Below are 14,988 nucleotides of genomic sequence, written 5' to 3'. Positions count from 1 at the left end.
TTTTCTCCACACCCTCTCCAGCATTTATTGTTTCTAGATTTTTTGATGATGGCCATTCTGACTGGTGTGAGGTGATACCTCATTGTAGTTTTGGTTTATATTTCTCTAATGATTAGTGATGTTGAGCATCCTTTCATGTGTTTGTTGGCAATCTGTATACCTTCTTTGGAGAAATGTCTATTTAGATCTTCTGCCCATTTTTGGATTGGGTTGTTTGGTTTTTTGATATTGAGCTGCATGAGCAGCTTGTATATTTTGCAGATTAATCCTTTGTCAGTTACTTTGTTTGCAAAGGTTTTTTCACATTCTGAGGGCCGTCTTTTCATCTTGCTTGTGGTTTCCTTTGCTGTGCAAAAGCTTTTAAGTTTCATTAGGTCCCATTTGTTTATTTTTGTTTTTATTTCCATTTCTTTAAGAGGTGAGTCAAAAAGGATCTTGCTGTGATTTATGTCATAGAGTGTTCTGCCTATGTTTTCCTGTAAGAGTTTTAAAGTGTCTGGCCTTACATTTAGGTCTTTAATCCATTTTTAGTTTATTTTTGTGTGTGGTTTTAGGAAGTCTTCTAATTTCATTGTTTTACATGTAGCTGTCTAGTTTTCCCAGCACCACTTATTGAAGAGGCTGTCTTTTCTCCATTGTATATTCTTGTCTCCTTTATCAAAGATAAGGTGACCATATGTGCATGGGTTTATCTCTGGGCTTTCTATCCTGTTTCATTGATCTATATTTCTGTTTTTGTGCCACTACCATGCTGTCTTGATGACTGTAGCTTTGTAGTATAGTCTGAAGTCAGGGAGCCTGATTCCTCCAGCTCCGTTTTTCTTTCTCAAGATTGCTTTGGCTATTTGGGGTCTTTTGTGTTTCCATACAAATTGTGAAAGTTTTTGTTCCAGTTCTGTGAAAAATGCCATTGCTAGTTTGATAGGGATTGCTTTGGATCTGTAGATTGCTTTAGGTAGTATAGCCATTTTCACAATGTTGATTCTTCCAATCCAAGAACACGGTATATCTCTCCATCTGTTTGTATCGTCTTCAATTTCTTTCATCAGTGTCTTATAGTTTTCTACATACAGGTCTTTTGTCTCCTTAGGTAGGTTTATTCCTAGGTATTTTATTCTTTTTGTTGCAATGGTAAGTGGGAGTGTTTCCTTAATTTCTCTTTCAGATTTTTCGTTGTTAGTGTATAGGAATGCAAGAGATTTCTGTGCGTTAATTTTGTATCCTGCTACTTTATCAAATTTATTGATTAGCTCTCGTAGTTTTCTGGCAGCATCTTTAGGATTCTCTATGTATAGTATCATGTCATCTGCAAACAGTGATATTACTGTCATGTTTTTAAGTTGTTTTTATGGAGTTAGATCCCATACTTCTCACATCCATCTTATACCGTACATATATCTTGCACACAGTAAATGAAGAGGTGCATATTTAAAAATTCTCATAGCTAGTAATGGTATAATATCACCCTAATGAAAGAGACCCCAAAGGTGTGTATTTATTAATTGGGGTTAGTGATTATGAACAAGGGTCTCAGGGAAGGCCAAGTTCATCTTGCAAGATGTACTAGTGGAACATGGTCCCCTAATATTCTCAGTAGTGCTGTAACCAATTTTACCCTCAGGAAGATATTTCAGAAAAGGCCTCCTTACATCTTTAAAATGGCCAAAGACAACCTATTAGCCATTCTGTACAGTCTAGGGCCATCTGAATGACTTGTACTTATCAGGAAAGGAAAGAACACAAGATGTTTTTTATTTCAGTTTTCCTAGTACCTCTTTTATCAGGTGACTAATCAGACCTTGATGAGCTGAGAAACTGGCCTTTAGCATAAGTATTCTCTGCAATGGTTTCCAAAGGTCAGAAGCAACTGGTACAAAATATAGTTTTGGAGTACACTGGTTTATGGAGTCCTTGGTAATAATTGTTTGGAAAGCTTGGATGAATTGGAATGTTATAAGCTCTAGTCATTAGTGTTGGAGGAAACATTTATTTTACATGAAGAGAATTAATGTCAAAATTTACTTACCAGAACTCAGATGTGTAAAGCAATCTGTCCTATAACTTCATACTCTGGAACCCATATTCTCACTGATGGTAGAGGAAAAGAACGCAAGCTTGCCAATTACAGGTTACTCATCGTTACTGATTTTAAAACAGTCTTGTTTGGGGGGATAGTCATTTAAAATCTAAATTCCCTTTCAGGGCTCTTTTATTTCCTAAGGGCATGAGAACTAAGAAGCTTTCTCCTACACCCAGATGCCAAACTGGGGAAGGGCAGAGAAGGAGGAGACCTCTTGACAGGAGAGGACTTCTTGGATTTGCCATATTGATGTGACTGCATTCTCTTGACTGGTATGACTTGTAAACCATTCCTTCACAACAGTCAAGGCTCAGCAGTTCCCACTGATAACATGGCACTCATCTGGGCTCTTGATCACATGGCCAGTCCTCTGAGTCTGGCTGCAACTCCCTCTGGACCACACCTTGCACAACTACTCCACAGCGTTCACTGCAACACATTTACTTTGATCCCTGGCATGGTGGCCCCTCTTTAGCTCCCTAGTCAATGTTCTTATCCCATGTGCAAAATTCTAGATCCCCTTTGACCTCAAATAGATCACAAGGAAAACATGCACAATCCAGGGCCCATTGGCCTAAGCCATTTCTGCTCTATGAATTAGAACCCACACTGGTTGCAGACCATGCTAACCATAAAGGGAAGAACAAGGATCTTGCTCTGAGATCTTCTTCAGGCACTCTTTTGGTAATTTTGTTGTATCCTCCATTTTCCATTATGTTCTATCCAGTAACAGGTAATGTCAGTGTTTGACAAGATCCAACACCTATTTGTGATTAAAAAAAAAAAAAAGCAACTCAGAAATACTGTGAATAGAGGGAAACTTCCTCAACTTGATAAGGAACATATACAAAAAAACCTCCACCTAAAATCATACTGAACAGTGAAAGGCTAAAAAATTTCTCCCTAACATTAGGGAAAAAGAATGTCCACACTTACCACTCTTGGTCAACATAGTGCTGGAAATTTCAGCCAGCAAAATAAGGTAAGAAAAGAAATGGCATATGGATTGGAATAGTAGAAATAAAACTGTCTCTGTATGCAGATAACATGATGATCTACATAGAAAATCCCAAGGAATCTATAAAAACAAAACAAAAACTCCTAGAACTTGCAAGTGAGATCACCAAGTCCTAGGACACAAGATAAGCACACAAAACTCACTACTTCTTTGCAGTAGAAACTGATACATAAAAACTAAAATTAAAAATACAATACTATTTACAATTGCTCAAATAAAATTAAATACTTAGGCATAAATCTAATAAAACAGGTATAGGATTTGTATGTTAAAAATGCTAAAATGCTGGTGAAATAGGTCAAAGATTTAAATAAATGAACAGATATTCTGTGTTCATGGCCTGGAAAATTCAACATAGTAAAGAAAGGCAAAAAAAGAGTGGAAGACAAAAATGGGAAAAAGAGCAAGGGCAAAAAAATAGAAAACAGTAACAGATATGGTATATATTAATCCATTATATCAATACCAATATCAGAAATGAAAGAGGGAACAGCACTACAGATACCATGGACATTCAAAAGATAATAAGGAATACTATGAACTAATTTATGCCCACAAATTTGATACTCTAAATGAAAAGGACCAATCCTTGAAAGATACAATCTGCCAGAACTCACACAAGAAGGAACAATCTGAAAAAGCCTATATCTATTAAAGAAATTGAATCAATAAGTAATAACCTTTCAAAATAGAAATCACCAGGCCCAGATGGGTTCACTGGTAAATTCTACCAAACATTTAAGGAATACCAATTCTCTACAATCACTTTCACAGGACAGAAGCAAAGGGAATACTTCCTAACTCATTCTATGAGGCCAGCATTACCCTAACACCAAAACCAGAACAAAACATTATAAGAAAAGAAAACTACAGGCCAATAGCTCTCCTGAACAGAGACGCAAAAATCCTCAACAAAATATTAGTAAATCAAATCCAACAACGCATAAAAAGAATTACATATCCCGATCAAGTGGAATTTATCCCAGGTATGCAAGACTAGTTCAACATTCAAAAATCAATTAATGTTATCCATCACATCAACAGACTAGATAAGAAAAATCACATGATCACCCATTAATAGATGCAAAGAAAGCATTTGCCAAGATCCAGCACCCATTTACAATTAAAATTCTCAGTAAAGTAAGAATAGAGGGGGACTGCCTAATCTTAATAAAGGCCATCTACAAGAAAATCTACAGCTAACATCATACTAAATGGTGAGAATTTGAAGCTTTCCACTAAGATCAGGGACAAGGCAAGGATGTCCCCTCTTGCCACTCCTTTTCAACATTGTACTGGAAGTCCTTCCAAATGCAGTAAGTCAAGAAAAGGAAATAAAAGATATATTCATTGGGAAGGAAGAAATAAAACACTCTTATTCACAGATAAGATGATCATCTGTGTTTTCTACAAAATCCAAAAGAATTGACAAAAACCTCCTGGAACTAATAAGCAATTATAGCAAATTTTCAGGATATAAGGTTAATATACAAAAGTCAATTTATTTCGTATATACCAACAGTGAACAAATGGATTTGAAATTAAAAACATAATGCCATTTACATTAGTGTCCCTAAAAATGAAATACTTAGGTATAAATCTAACAAAATATGTACAAAATTTAGATAAGGAAAAATAGAAAACTCTGATGAATGAAATTTTAAAAAGAACTAAATAAATGGAGAGTTATTCCATATTCATGGATCTGAAGACTCAATATTATCAGCGTATCAGTTCTTCCCAACTTGATCCATTGATTCAGTGCAATCTCATTTAAAATCCTAGCAAGTTAAGTTTATGGATTTGGACAAAATGATTCTAAGGTTTATAGTGAGAGGCAAAAAAACCAGAATACCTAACACAGTATCGAAGGAGAAGAACAAAGCTGGAAGATTTACACTACCTGACTTCAAGACTTACTATAAAGCTAAAATAATCAAGACAGTGTGGTATTGGCAAAAGAATAGGCAGATCAAGGGAATAAAATAGAGAGCCAAGAAATAGACCCATAAAAATATAGTCAACTAATCTTTGACAAAGAAGCAAAGGAAATACCATGGAGTAAAGAAAATCTCTTACTGGACACCCATATGCAAAAAAAAAACCTGAATCTAGACCCAGACCTTACACCCTTCATAAAAATTAACTCATAATGGATCATAGATCTAAATGTAAAATGTAAAATTATAAAACTCCTAGAAGATAACATAGGAGAAAACCTAAATTATCTTGGGTATGGTGATGTCTTTTAAGATAATACACCAAAGACATGATCAATAAAAGAAATAATTGATAAGCTGGATTTCACTAAAATTAAAAAATTCTGTTCTGTCAAAGACAATATAAAGAGAATAAGAGGACAAGCCATAGACTGGCAGAATATAATTGCAAAAGACACATCTGATAAAGGACTGTTATCCAAAATATACAAAGAACTCTTAAAATTCAACAATAAGAAAACAAACACGGACTTCCCTTGGTAGTCCAGTGGTAAAGAATCCGCCTCACAATGCAGGGGACGTGGGTTCAATCCCTGGTCAGGCAACTAATATCCCACATGCCGAGGGGCAACTAAGCCTGCATGCCACAACTACTGAGCTTGCGTGCCTCAGCTAGAGCCTGTGTGCCACAAACTACAGAGCCCATGCACTCTGGAGCCTGTGCGCCGCAAGTAGAGAAGAGAAAACCCTCATGCCACAACTAGAGAGAAGCCCATGCACCTCAACAAAGAGCCCACATGCTGCAACTAAGACCTGATGCAGCCAAAAATAAATTAAATAAATAAATAATAAATCTTAAAACAAAAGAAAACAAACAACTCCATTCTATGTATGTTAACTGAATCACTTTGCTGTACAGCAGAAATTAATAACATTGTAAATCAACTACACTTGAATAAAATAAAATTAAAAAAAAGAAAACAAACAGCTCAATTAAAAAATGGGCCAAAGACTTCAGCAGATACCTCACCAAAGAAATTATACAGAAAAGCATATGAAAGGATACTTCACATCGTATGTCATCAGGGAAATGCAAATTAAAACAATGAGATACTTATTAGAATACAGGCCAAAATCCAGAACACTGACAACATCAAATGCTGACAAGAATATGGAGCAAAAGGAACCCTCATTCATTCCTGATGGGAATACAAAATGGTATATCCACTCTGGAAGACAGTTTGGCAGTATCTTACAAAACTAAACATAAGCTTACCATATGATTCAGCAATTATGTTTCTTGGTATTTACCTAAAGTAGTTGAAAATCTATGTCTACACAAAAACCTGTGCACAGAGTTTATAACAGCTTTTTTCATAACTGTCAAAACTTGGAAGCAGAAAAGATGTCCTTCTGTAGGTGACTAAATAAATAAACTGTGGTACATCCAGACAATAGAATATTATTCAGCACTAAAAAGAAATGAGCTATTGCAACATGAAAAGACATGGAGGAACCTTAAATGCATATTGCTAAGTGAAAGAAGCCACGCTGAAAAGGTGATATACTGTATGATTCCAACTATACGACATATGGAAAAGGCAAAACTATGCAGACAATAAAAAGATCAGTGGTTGCTGGGCAGAGTGGGTGGGTGGGAAGATGAATAGGCAGATAGCAAAGGATTTTTAGAGCAGTGAAAATACTCTGTATGGTATTATAATGATGGCTATAAGTCAGTATATATTTGTCCAAACAGATAGAACATACACCACCAAAAGTAAACCCTAAGGTAAACTATGAATTTGGGGTGATTATGACGTGCCGATACAGATTCATCCTTAGTTAAAAAAAAAAGTGCCATTCTAGTGAGTGATATTGATAACGGGGGAGGCTATGCATGTGTGGAGGCAGGGGATATATGAGGAATCTCTCTACTTCCCCCTAAATTTTGTTGTAAACCTAAAACGTCTCCAAAAAAAACCCAACAAAGTATTTAAAAAAAGAATTCTTAGACATTACACCAAAGGTATGTTCTATAAAAAATACCGATAAATTGGACTTCTTTAATATTAAAACTTTTGCTCTCTGAAAACCTTATTAAGAAGATTAAAAGAGAAGTTACAGACAGGCAGAATGATATTTGTAAGCCACATATTTCACAATGGACTCAGATGTAGATTATATTAAAAAAATCCCAGGACGCCATTGTAAAAAAAACATTCAGCGGGCTTCCCTGGTGGCAGAGTGGTTAAGAATCTGCCTGCCAATGCAGGGTACACCGGTTTGAGCCCTGGTCTGGGAAGATCCCACATGCCGCAGAGCAACTAAGCCCGTGCGCCACAACTACTGAGCCTGCACTCTAGAGCCCGCAAGCCACAACTACTGAAGCCCACATGCCACAGCTACTGAAGCTTGCACGCCTAGAGCCCATGCATGCTCTGCAAGAGAAGCCACCGCAACGAGAAGCCTGAGGCACCTCAACGAAGAGTAGTCCCCGCTCGCCGCAACTAGAGAAAGACTGCTCACAGCAATGAAGACCCAATGCAGCCAAATAAATAAATATAAAATAAAAAAACAATTCAATTAGAAAATGGAAAAAAGACAAGAAGAGACATTTCATTGAAGTGATATACATACAGATGGCAAATAAGCACGAAAAGATGTTTATCGCAGCAATTGTTAAAATATGTAAATTTCCAAACCCCACTCAAAACTCACTGCTCTGGAAAGTTTTTGCTTTTAAAATTTTTTAAATTGTGGAAAATATTGGGTTGGCCAAAGAGTTCCTTTGGGTTTTTCCATAACATCTTATGGAAAAACATGAACAAAAATTTTGACCAACCCAATACACAAAACATAAAATTCATCATCTTAACCATTTTTAAGTATAACGTTGAGTGGTGTTAAGTACATTCACATTGTTGTACAACCAGTCTCCAGAACTCTTTTTATCTTGCAAAACTAAAACTCTGTACTCATTAAACAAAAACTCCCCACTCAGGACTTCCCTGGTGGCGCAGTGGTTGAGAATCCACCTGCCAATGCGGGGGATATGGGTTCGATCCCTGGTCCGGGAGGATCCCACATGCCACGGAGCAACTAAGTCCGTGTGCCACAACTACTGAGCCTGCACTCTAGAGCCTGCGAGCCACAACTACTGAGCCCATGTGTCACAACTACTGAAGCCTGTGCGCCTAGAGCCCATGTTCCACAACAAGAGAAGCCAGCACAATGAGAAGGCCACACACTGCAACGAAGAGTTGCCCCTGCTCGCCGCAACTAAAGCCCGCACACAGCAATAAAGACCCAATACAGCCAAAAAAACTCTTCACTCCCCCAGCCCCTAGCAACCACAATTCTACTTTATGTCCCTATAAATTTGACTACTTTAGGTCCCTTATATAATGTCCCCGAGATTCATCTGTGTAGTAGCATATGTCAGAATTTCCTTCCTTTTTAAGGCTGAATAATATTCCATTGTATGTACAGACCACATTTTGTGTCTTCCCTTCATCCATCAGTGGACATTTGGGTTGCTTCCACCTTGTAGCTATTGTGAATAGTGTTGCTATGAATATCGGTGTACTGATCTGGAATTTCTGAGGGTGTGCCCCTGGAATCTACATGTTTAATAAGCTCCTTTAGTGTTTCTGGTGCACATTAAAGTGTGAACCACTACTCTAATGCAGGATTTTCCAAAGTATAGATGGAGAGGGATTTTTGGTAGCCCTCAGACAGACTATTACATAGATCAGACTCACACATGATAAAGTCAGTCCTTTCAGTTTTATGAATCATTCTGATTAGGTCAAGAGAAAGCATTGCTTTGGTGTTATTTATCTTGAACATCTAATTCTAATTTCCCTTTTTTAAGAAAGAGAGAGCAGCCTTCAGATTCAAAGCCTTCAGATCTTTCAGCAGACAATAATGATAGCTAGAACTTATTAACAATGTTTTGTTTTCGTTGTATTAGTCTGTGCCATTCCTTTCTATAAATTTCAAATGGTTTTCCGTCTATAATAATGGTATAGAGTTGCTTTTCAATAAATCTGCTTAACATTTTTGTTTAAATCAAGTAACTTTTTTAGCAAATAATATGGCCACAGATATTGAATATGGCAAAATCTGAAAATAGTCATATGCCAGTGAATGAAGTTTGGGAAATACTGCTTAGAGGGACATTAACATTTGGATCTTGCTCTCAACTTTACACACATGGAAGATGCACATGTCCAAGGTATCCAGTAGACGGCTCCTATATGGCAGAAATGTGAAGTCACCTGTCAGGTAGAGAAAGGCTGAGCACAGGTAGAAAGCATCCCCAGCAACCTCTGAAGCTAGCAAATCGTAACCTAAACCTTAGAAATGTCAAATAGTGATGCTCTTTGTATTTTCTGGATTGACCTTCTTTCTCTCTTCCGTTAGAGTTGAGTAAAATTATTTAAAAACATTAGCCTGTCTGGACTGTGATTAGAGACCATCAAAGAACAGAAGTAAACATGTTCCAACCACTGCAGCTGGAATTACAGACACCCCAAGAAAAATGTGAAAACATTGGGCAATTTCTCTGCATATAGAAATCTTCTTAGAATCGTATCTGCCAGGAACGTGGCAGCTTCCACGTTTAGATAACAGGATAATTTTACCCCAAGCTAATGATAGTAGCCATCACCGCACAGATTATATGCCAGTCACGGTGCCCCCTTTCCCACTTAATTCTCACAACATTCTAAAGGTTGACACTTATTATGTCTATTCCATGAATGAGGAAACAAACTCAGAGAGGTGAAGAGACTGGCTCAAGTGACACAGCTCAAACTCAAGCCTGCTGGGCTTCCAAAATCTGCCTCATCACAAGTCATCATTTTGTTCAGGTTCTTTGTGACCTTGGCTTCAAGCTCAGCTGCAGGTTTCTCTTCTTCCTGGTTTCAGAAGCAGAGGCTCAGAAGAACAACTTCCAGGCGACAGCTCCTCTCAAGATGCCACAGTTCTGGAGCTCCACCTAGGTCTATGAACATCTGTAGGACTTTATTAAATTTTCTGCTTATTTGAATTTGAAAGCTCTCAAAATATGGTTTCTAGTTACTACTAGAGTTGGCAGCACAATAGAAAAATGGAAAGGGACTTTCATTTCCCGTGTTTGCTAGAGCAGTTTGTCCAGGCCAAAGACCCATTAAGACAGGAAGAAGGAAGAGATGGTGAAGAGATGAAGATTTGCTAACTGACAGCAGAAAACACTGTCAGGTAGCTGTGCAAAAAAGCATCCTTTTCTCCCCCTCTGAAAAATCCTGTACCTTAACAATACACAGTTATTTCAAAAGGTTTCCAGAGCCTGTAAGTCCAGTAACACATTATACTCATGAGAAACTTTTCAAAACTGTTTCTTAGGTATTGATGCATTTTTGAGAGAAAAATCAAGCATACTGTCCTTAAAAACAAAAGTTACAGATTACGCTTCCACTTACGCCAGCTTATTAAACTTACTTTAAACCCCTGAAGTTTTGAAAATAGTGCAGGAGAAGAGTTAGGGGGTAATTTAGTGGGTTTCTTTCCCTCAGATAACATCTGAGAACATTTTCTCTAATAATAAAGGGCAAAGTACATGCAGTTGTGTAAACCGCAAAGGCTCCACCACTGCATGAGCGAAGCAGGAGCTCACCAGTTTGAAAAAAGAAAAAAAAAAAGACCATTTCCCTAGCGCTCGCCGGGGGTCAGTAATGTGGTCCCAGAGCGTGGAAAGAGGCAATTCTTGGGCTGGAAACATTCCGTGTGGGAGACACTATCGCAAACGAGTGTAAAGAGAACACATGTACACTATGTGAGCCTGCAGACTCAGAAGGGAGGTCCCTTGTCATCGCTTTTACTTTTTTTTTTTTTGAATCCCGAAACTCTGGCACATAGCCGGTCAAAGAGCGGGGAGGGGAGGGGATGCCGCTGCTCACCCGCAAAACGACACGCGGGGCCCGGGCAGGGGATGGGAGGGCAGGAATGAAAGGGGATTCTGAAGTTTTGGAGAACCTTAGCAAAAAGAAAAAAACTATGGAAACTAACAGCCGCGACGTGGGTCTATTTGTTGCAAGAGCAGCACTTACGGAGCGCCCAGGCAAAAGAGAGCAGGAAAAGCGCAGAGAGGCGCTGGGGAGGAACCGCAGAGCGGCAACGGTGCTCTAGCTCCGTGCTTATCCAACTCTAACGCGGGTGAATCACCCGAGGAGCTCCGGTAAACGCATATTCGGATCCCCTTGGTCGAGGGTGGGGCTTAAGAGTCTGCATTTCTAACAACCTCCCAGATGTTACGTTGGTACCGCGGACCAGCAACTCAAAGTTTTTGACCAAACTTTGAGTAGCGAGGGGTTTGCTCGTTGCCCTAAGTAAATTCTGGGTTAGAGGACAAAGGGGTTCTCTGAAGAGGAAAATAAACTTTTGGGGCAGCAGCGACCTTAAAAGGGGCAACGATAGAAACGAACTGGAATGGGCAGGGATGGGGCTGAAACCTGGCCAAAGGAAGAGGGAAAGGGAGGAAGGAGGCGCTCACCCTCTGACTCTAAAAGAAAACGTCGCGAAGGATGGGGTGGGTTTCTTTGCGAAGGGCAGGAGACGCGCACCTAAGCACCTGAACCCGCAGTCTGCGCGCGGGGAATGCGGGGCGGGGGCCGAGGAGGCCAGGGCCGGCCTGCCCTTACCTGCGCTCACCCTGGTCCGTGTAGAGATTGAGGAACAGTCCCTCCCTGGTGTCCTGGTACACCGGGCCGGAGAAGCTGAGCTGCAGCTCATAGCGGCTCCCGGGCTGCAGGGCTTCGCCGAGCTCTAGCACCATGTACTGCATGTCCAACGCGAACCACACCTCGTCCACCAGCACGCGGCCCACGGTGGCGTCTCCGGCGTCCGGGGACAGTGGTCCCCGCACCTCGGCGCTTTCACAGTCCAGGAAGAGGCTGTGAAGCAGCAGCCGCGCCGTGGCCGCGATGCAGCGCACGGTGATGTTCACGCGGCCAGTGAAGCGCAACGCCGGCGCCGAGAGCTCTTCTGGCCTCAGACGGGGCCACAGCTCCAGCTCATAGTGCAGCGGCACGAGCCAGGACGGCAGGCGCAGCTGGTCCCAGGGTCCCGGGGGTCGCCAGTTGCGCGGGGTGGGCGCCACCTCCGTCTCCAGAGTGGGGCCGGGCTTCGGGGTCCGCGCCGGCTCCTGCCTGCCTGGCGGGGAGGGCGCGGCGTGCGGGCCCCCGCGGTCGTAAAGCTCCGACGGCGGGACGCGCGCGCAGTGGCCGTACAGGGCAGCGAGTACGGCCAGCGCCAGCAGGAGCACGGCAGCCAGCCCGGCCAGCAGCAGGGCTACCACGCGGCTCACGTAGAAGCCGGAGCTGGAATGGGGTCCCATGGCCGCAGCCCGGGGCTGGGGGTGAGGTGAGACCCCGGCGGCGGCGGCGGCGGCTCAGACCCCCGGCCTGGGTGCTCAGTGATGGGACCCCCGCCCCTCCTCTCTTGTACCGTCCCTCCCTCCTCCTCGAGGAGCCTGGGAGACAGGAGAGAGCTGTTGGGACCTCGGCTTCCCCTCCCAGCTAATCAGATCCAGGTCCCTGCCTACCCACCCCCGCCCCCGCCAGGGCCTGGGGAAGAGGCGGACCTGGAGCAACTGAGCGCGCGCCCCTTTGGGTCTGAAGGGAAAGACCTCGCAGAGGAGCTTCCAGAGTAGGCGCAGGGAGGGGACGGTAGGACCAAACTCGAATTTGGGCACCTCCGACGGGGGGGGGCGGTATTTGGATTCACGGGATCTGTTGGGCGTGACCCGGTGCGGTTTCGGGTGTTGTCGGAAAAGAGACAGGTACAGAGCACCCTCGACTCCTTGACTGTAGTGATGAGCTGCGGGCTGCACACTTGCCGGCCACTACCTAGGGAATTCGTGCGCTAGGGGCTGGGGTGAGGGCTTACGAACCGGGACTTTGGGGCACATGCTTTGAAATGAACCTGCTAGGGACAGCCGCGCTGTCTGAACTAACTTCCGGAGCCAAATTTTTGGCCCTAAATTCGCCTCCTGCATAAGCTCGGGCCTCACGCGGCCCAGGCAACAAGTGCGAGGCTGGAAACAGGGTCAGGGGTGTCCCGGAGCCTTTTCCGAGCTTGGGAAGTGGAGCTGGAAGACGGGACGTCAAAAAACCGGAGAGCGTGGCGTCTGCGTCTCCAGATGATGGAGAGTGGAGGGCCGCTTTACCTTGGCGTAAAGCGGGAAGCCGCCTCTTAGATCCGCAACTGCCGGGGATGGGGTTTCCAGTCCTGGGGCAGTGTCTGGCTCTCCGCACCCCTGCCCGGGGAAAAAGGATGCCCTCCTTTCGGAACCTACTGGTTTCAAGCACAGAGAATAATACAGTCCGGTGGCCAGCCTCTTCCACTAGGAAACCGCTGTCTGGAACTCATCTCCCAGGCGGTGCCCTAGTCGGGCGAGGTCTTTGGCATCCTCGGCATCTGTTTGCTATTTATCGGATACTTCTGGGAGAGTTCCGCGTCCTGTGAGCCGAGTTCCCAGCCTGCAAGCATGCACTCGAGTGAATTGAGAATGGCTTTGCAAATACTCAGGAGGTGCTGGGGAAGAGGGACGGGAGGTGATTAAAGATCCTGCTGCTGGCGGATGATTTATTTGAGGGTATCCCGTCTTTAGACTCCTTCAGTTTTTTTCAGAATGAAGAGAATTTTTCCGTCGCAGCCATAAAATGGTCTTCGCTTTTCTGCTTGGAACTGTTATCTCCATTCCAATGAGGAAACCCTTCCACCTGAGGTCAGAGACAGGGTAAACGAAAGTGATTCTCCTGGGAGATGTGATCTTCCCAGTTCCTCGAACTGAAATTAATCACATTAACAAAAAGACTTCTGGAACAAGACAGGGAGGAGAAAGGAGACTTAACACCAGGCTCATGCAGATGGTTGTGCTGTAATCTGTGGACCAGTCTCTTTTTTTTTTTCTTTTTTTGCGGTACGCGGGCCTCTCACTGTTGTGGCCTCTCCCGTTGCAGAGCACAGGCTCCGGACCCGCAGGCTCAGCGGCCATGGCTCATGGGCCCAGCCGCTCCGCGGCATGAGGGATCTTCCCGGACCGGGACACGAACCCGTGTCCCTGCATCGGCAGGCCGACTCTCAACCACTGCGCCACCAGGCAAGCCCGAAATTTTAATTTTTTTGAATGGGTAACATATTCATAAGTTTCAAAAACTGAGACAATATGAAAATTTATATCTTGCTTCCACTACTTCCACAGTTAATAATTTTCATAGTTATTTTGTATTCTTTCAGTATTTCCTTATGGAAATCAAGCAACTACAATTATATACCTTTGTGTGTCTCTTCTTTCCTACTTAAAAAAATACTATACTAAATATGCAATTCTGTACCTTGCACTTTCATTTAACAATATATCCTGGATGTCTTTCCATAACAGTCCACAGATATCTTTCACATTCTTTTCTGCAGCTGCATGCTATTATATTGTTTATGTACATACCATTGCAAACCCAGTTTGGTTATTTGAAAGGATTCACCAGCTTTCACAGAGTATTTTCATTTAAGCTTTTATTTAAAGGAAAATTATGGTGCAGCAAGAGAAAGAGAATACAGGCAAGCATTGGAAGTCAGAGAGACATCCCAAGTGCAAGCTCCCCAAGGGCCCTTATTTGCATGAGTGAGCCATGCTATGTCACCAGCTTGAACCACCAAGCTCTGTGAAAGGAATCTTGTTTACAGAAAGCTCAAAGGAGAAACTCTTAGGGAGGCTCTTTAAATAATCAAGCCAGGTTAGTCAGACACATAAATCCAGTTGTAAACCATCACTAAAGAAACTAACCCTAGGGGTCTCCAGGGAAAATTCCAGACCTTAATCAGCACATCATAAATTGATCAAGAGTCAAAAACCATATATCCAGAAGGAAGGCAGAGCCAGGATCACTGAAAATCTTCTCTTC

General features: G+C 42.4%; 1 protein-coding gene across 1 annotated transcript in view; it reads right to left on the bottom strand.

The window, feature by feature from the left end:
* Positions 1-14,534, bottom strand: part of LVRN (laeverin) — a 95,158-nt gene extending 80,624 nt beyond the window's left edge. The window contains exon 1 of the mRNA XM_089909189.1: positions 11,725-14,534. Coding sequence (XP_089765315.1) covers positions 11,725-12,419 — 695 coding nt within the window. The 5' untranslated portion in view covers positions 12,420-14,534. The remainder of the gene's footprint in view (positions 1-11,724) is intronic.
* Between the last annotated feature and the right edge of the window lie 454 nt (positions 14,535-14,988).

The sequence above is a fragment of the Delphinapterus leucas genome, chromosome 3 (genome assembly GCF_059928025.1).
Source record: "Delphinapterus leucas isolate spDelLeu-1000000601 "Yukka" chromosome 3, BTC_Dleu_Yukka2, whole genome shotgun sequence".
NCBI classification, from domain to species: domain Eukaryota; kingdom Metazoa; phylum Chordata; class Mammalia; order Artiodactyla; family Monodontidae; genus Delphinapterus; species Delphinapterus leucas.
Note: the sequence above shows the minus strand (reverse complement) of the source record. Positions and strands in the feature narration are given on the sequence as shown.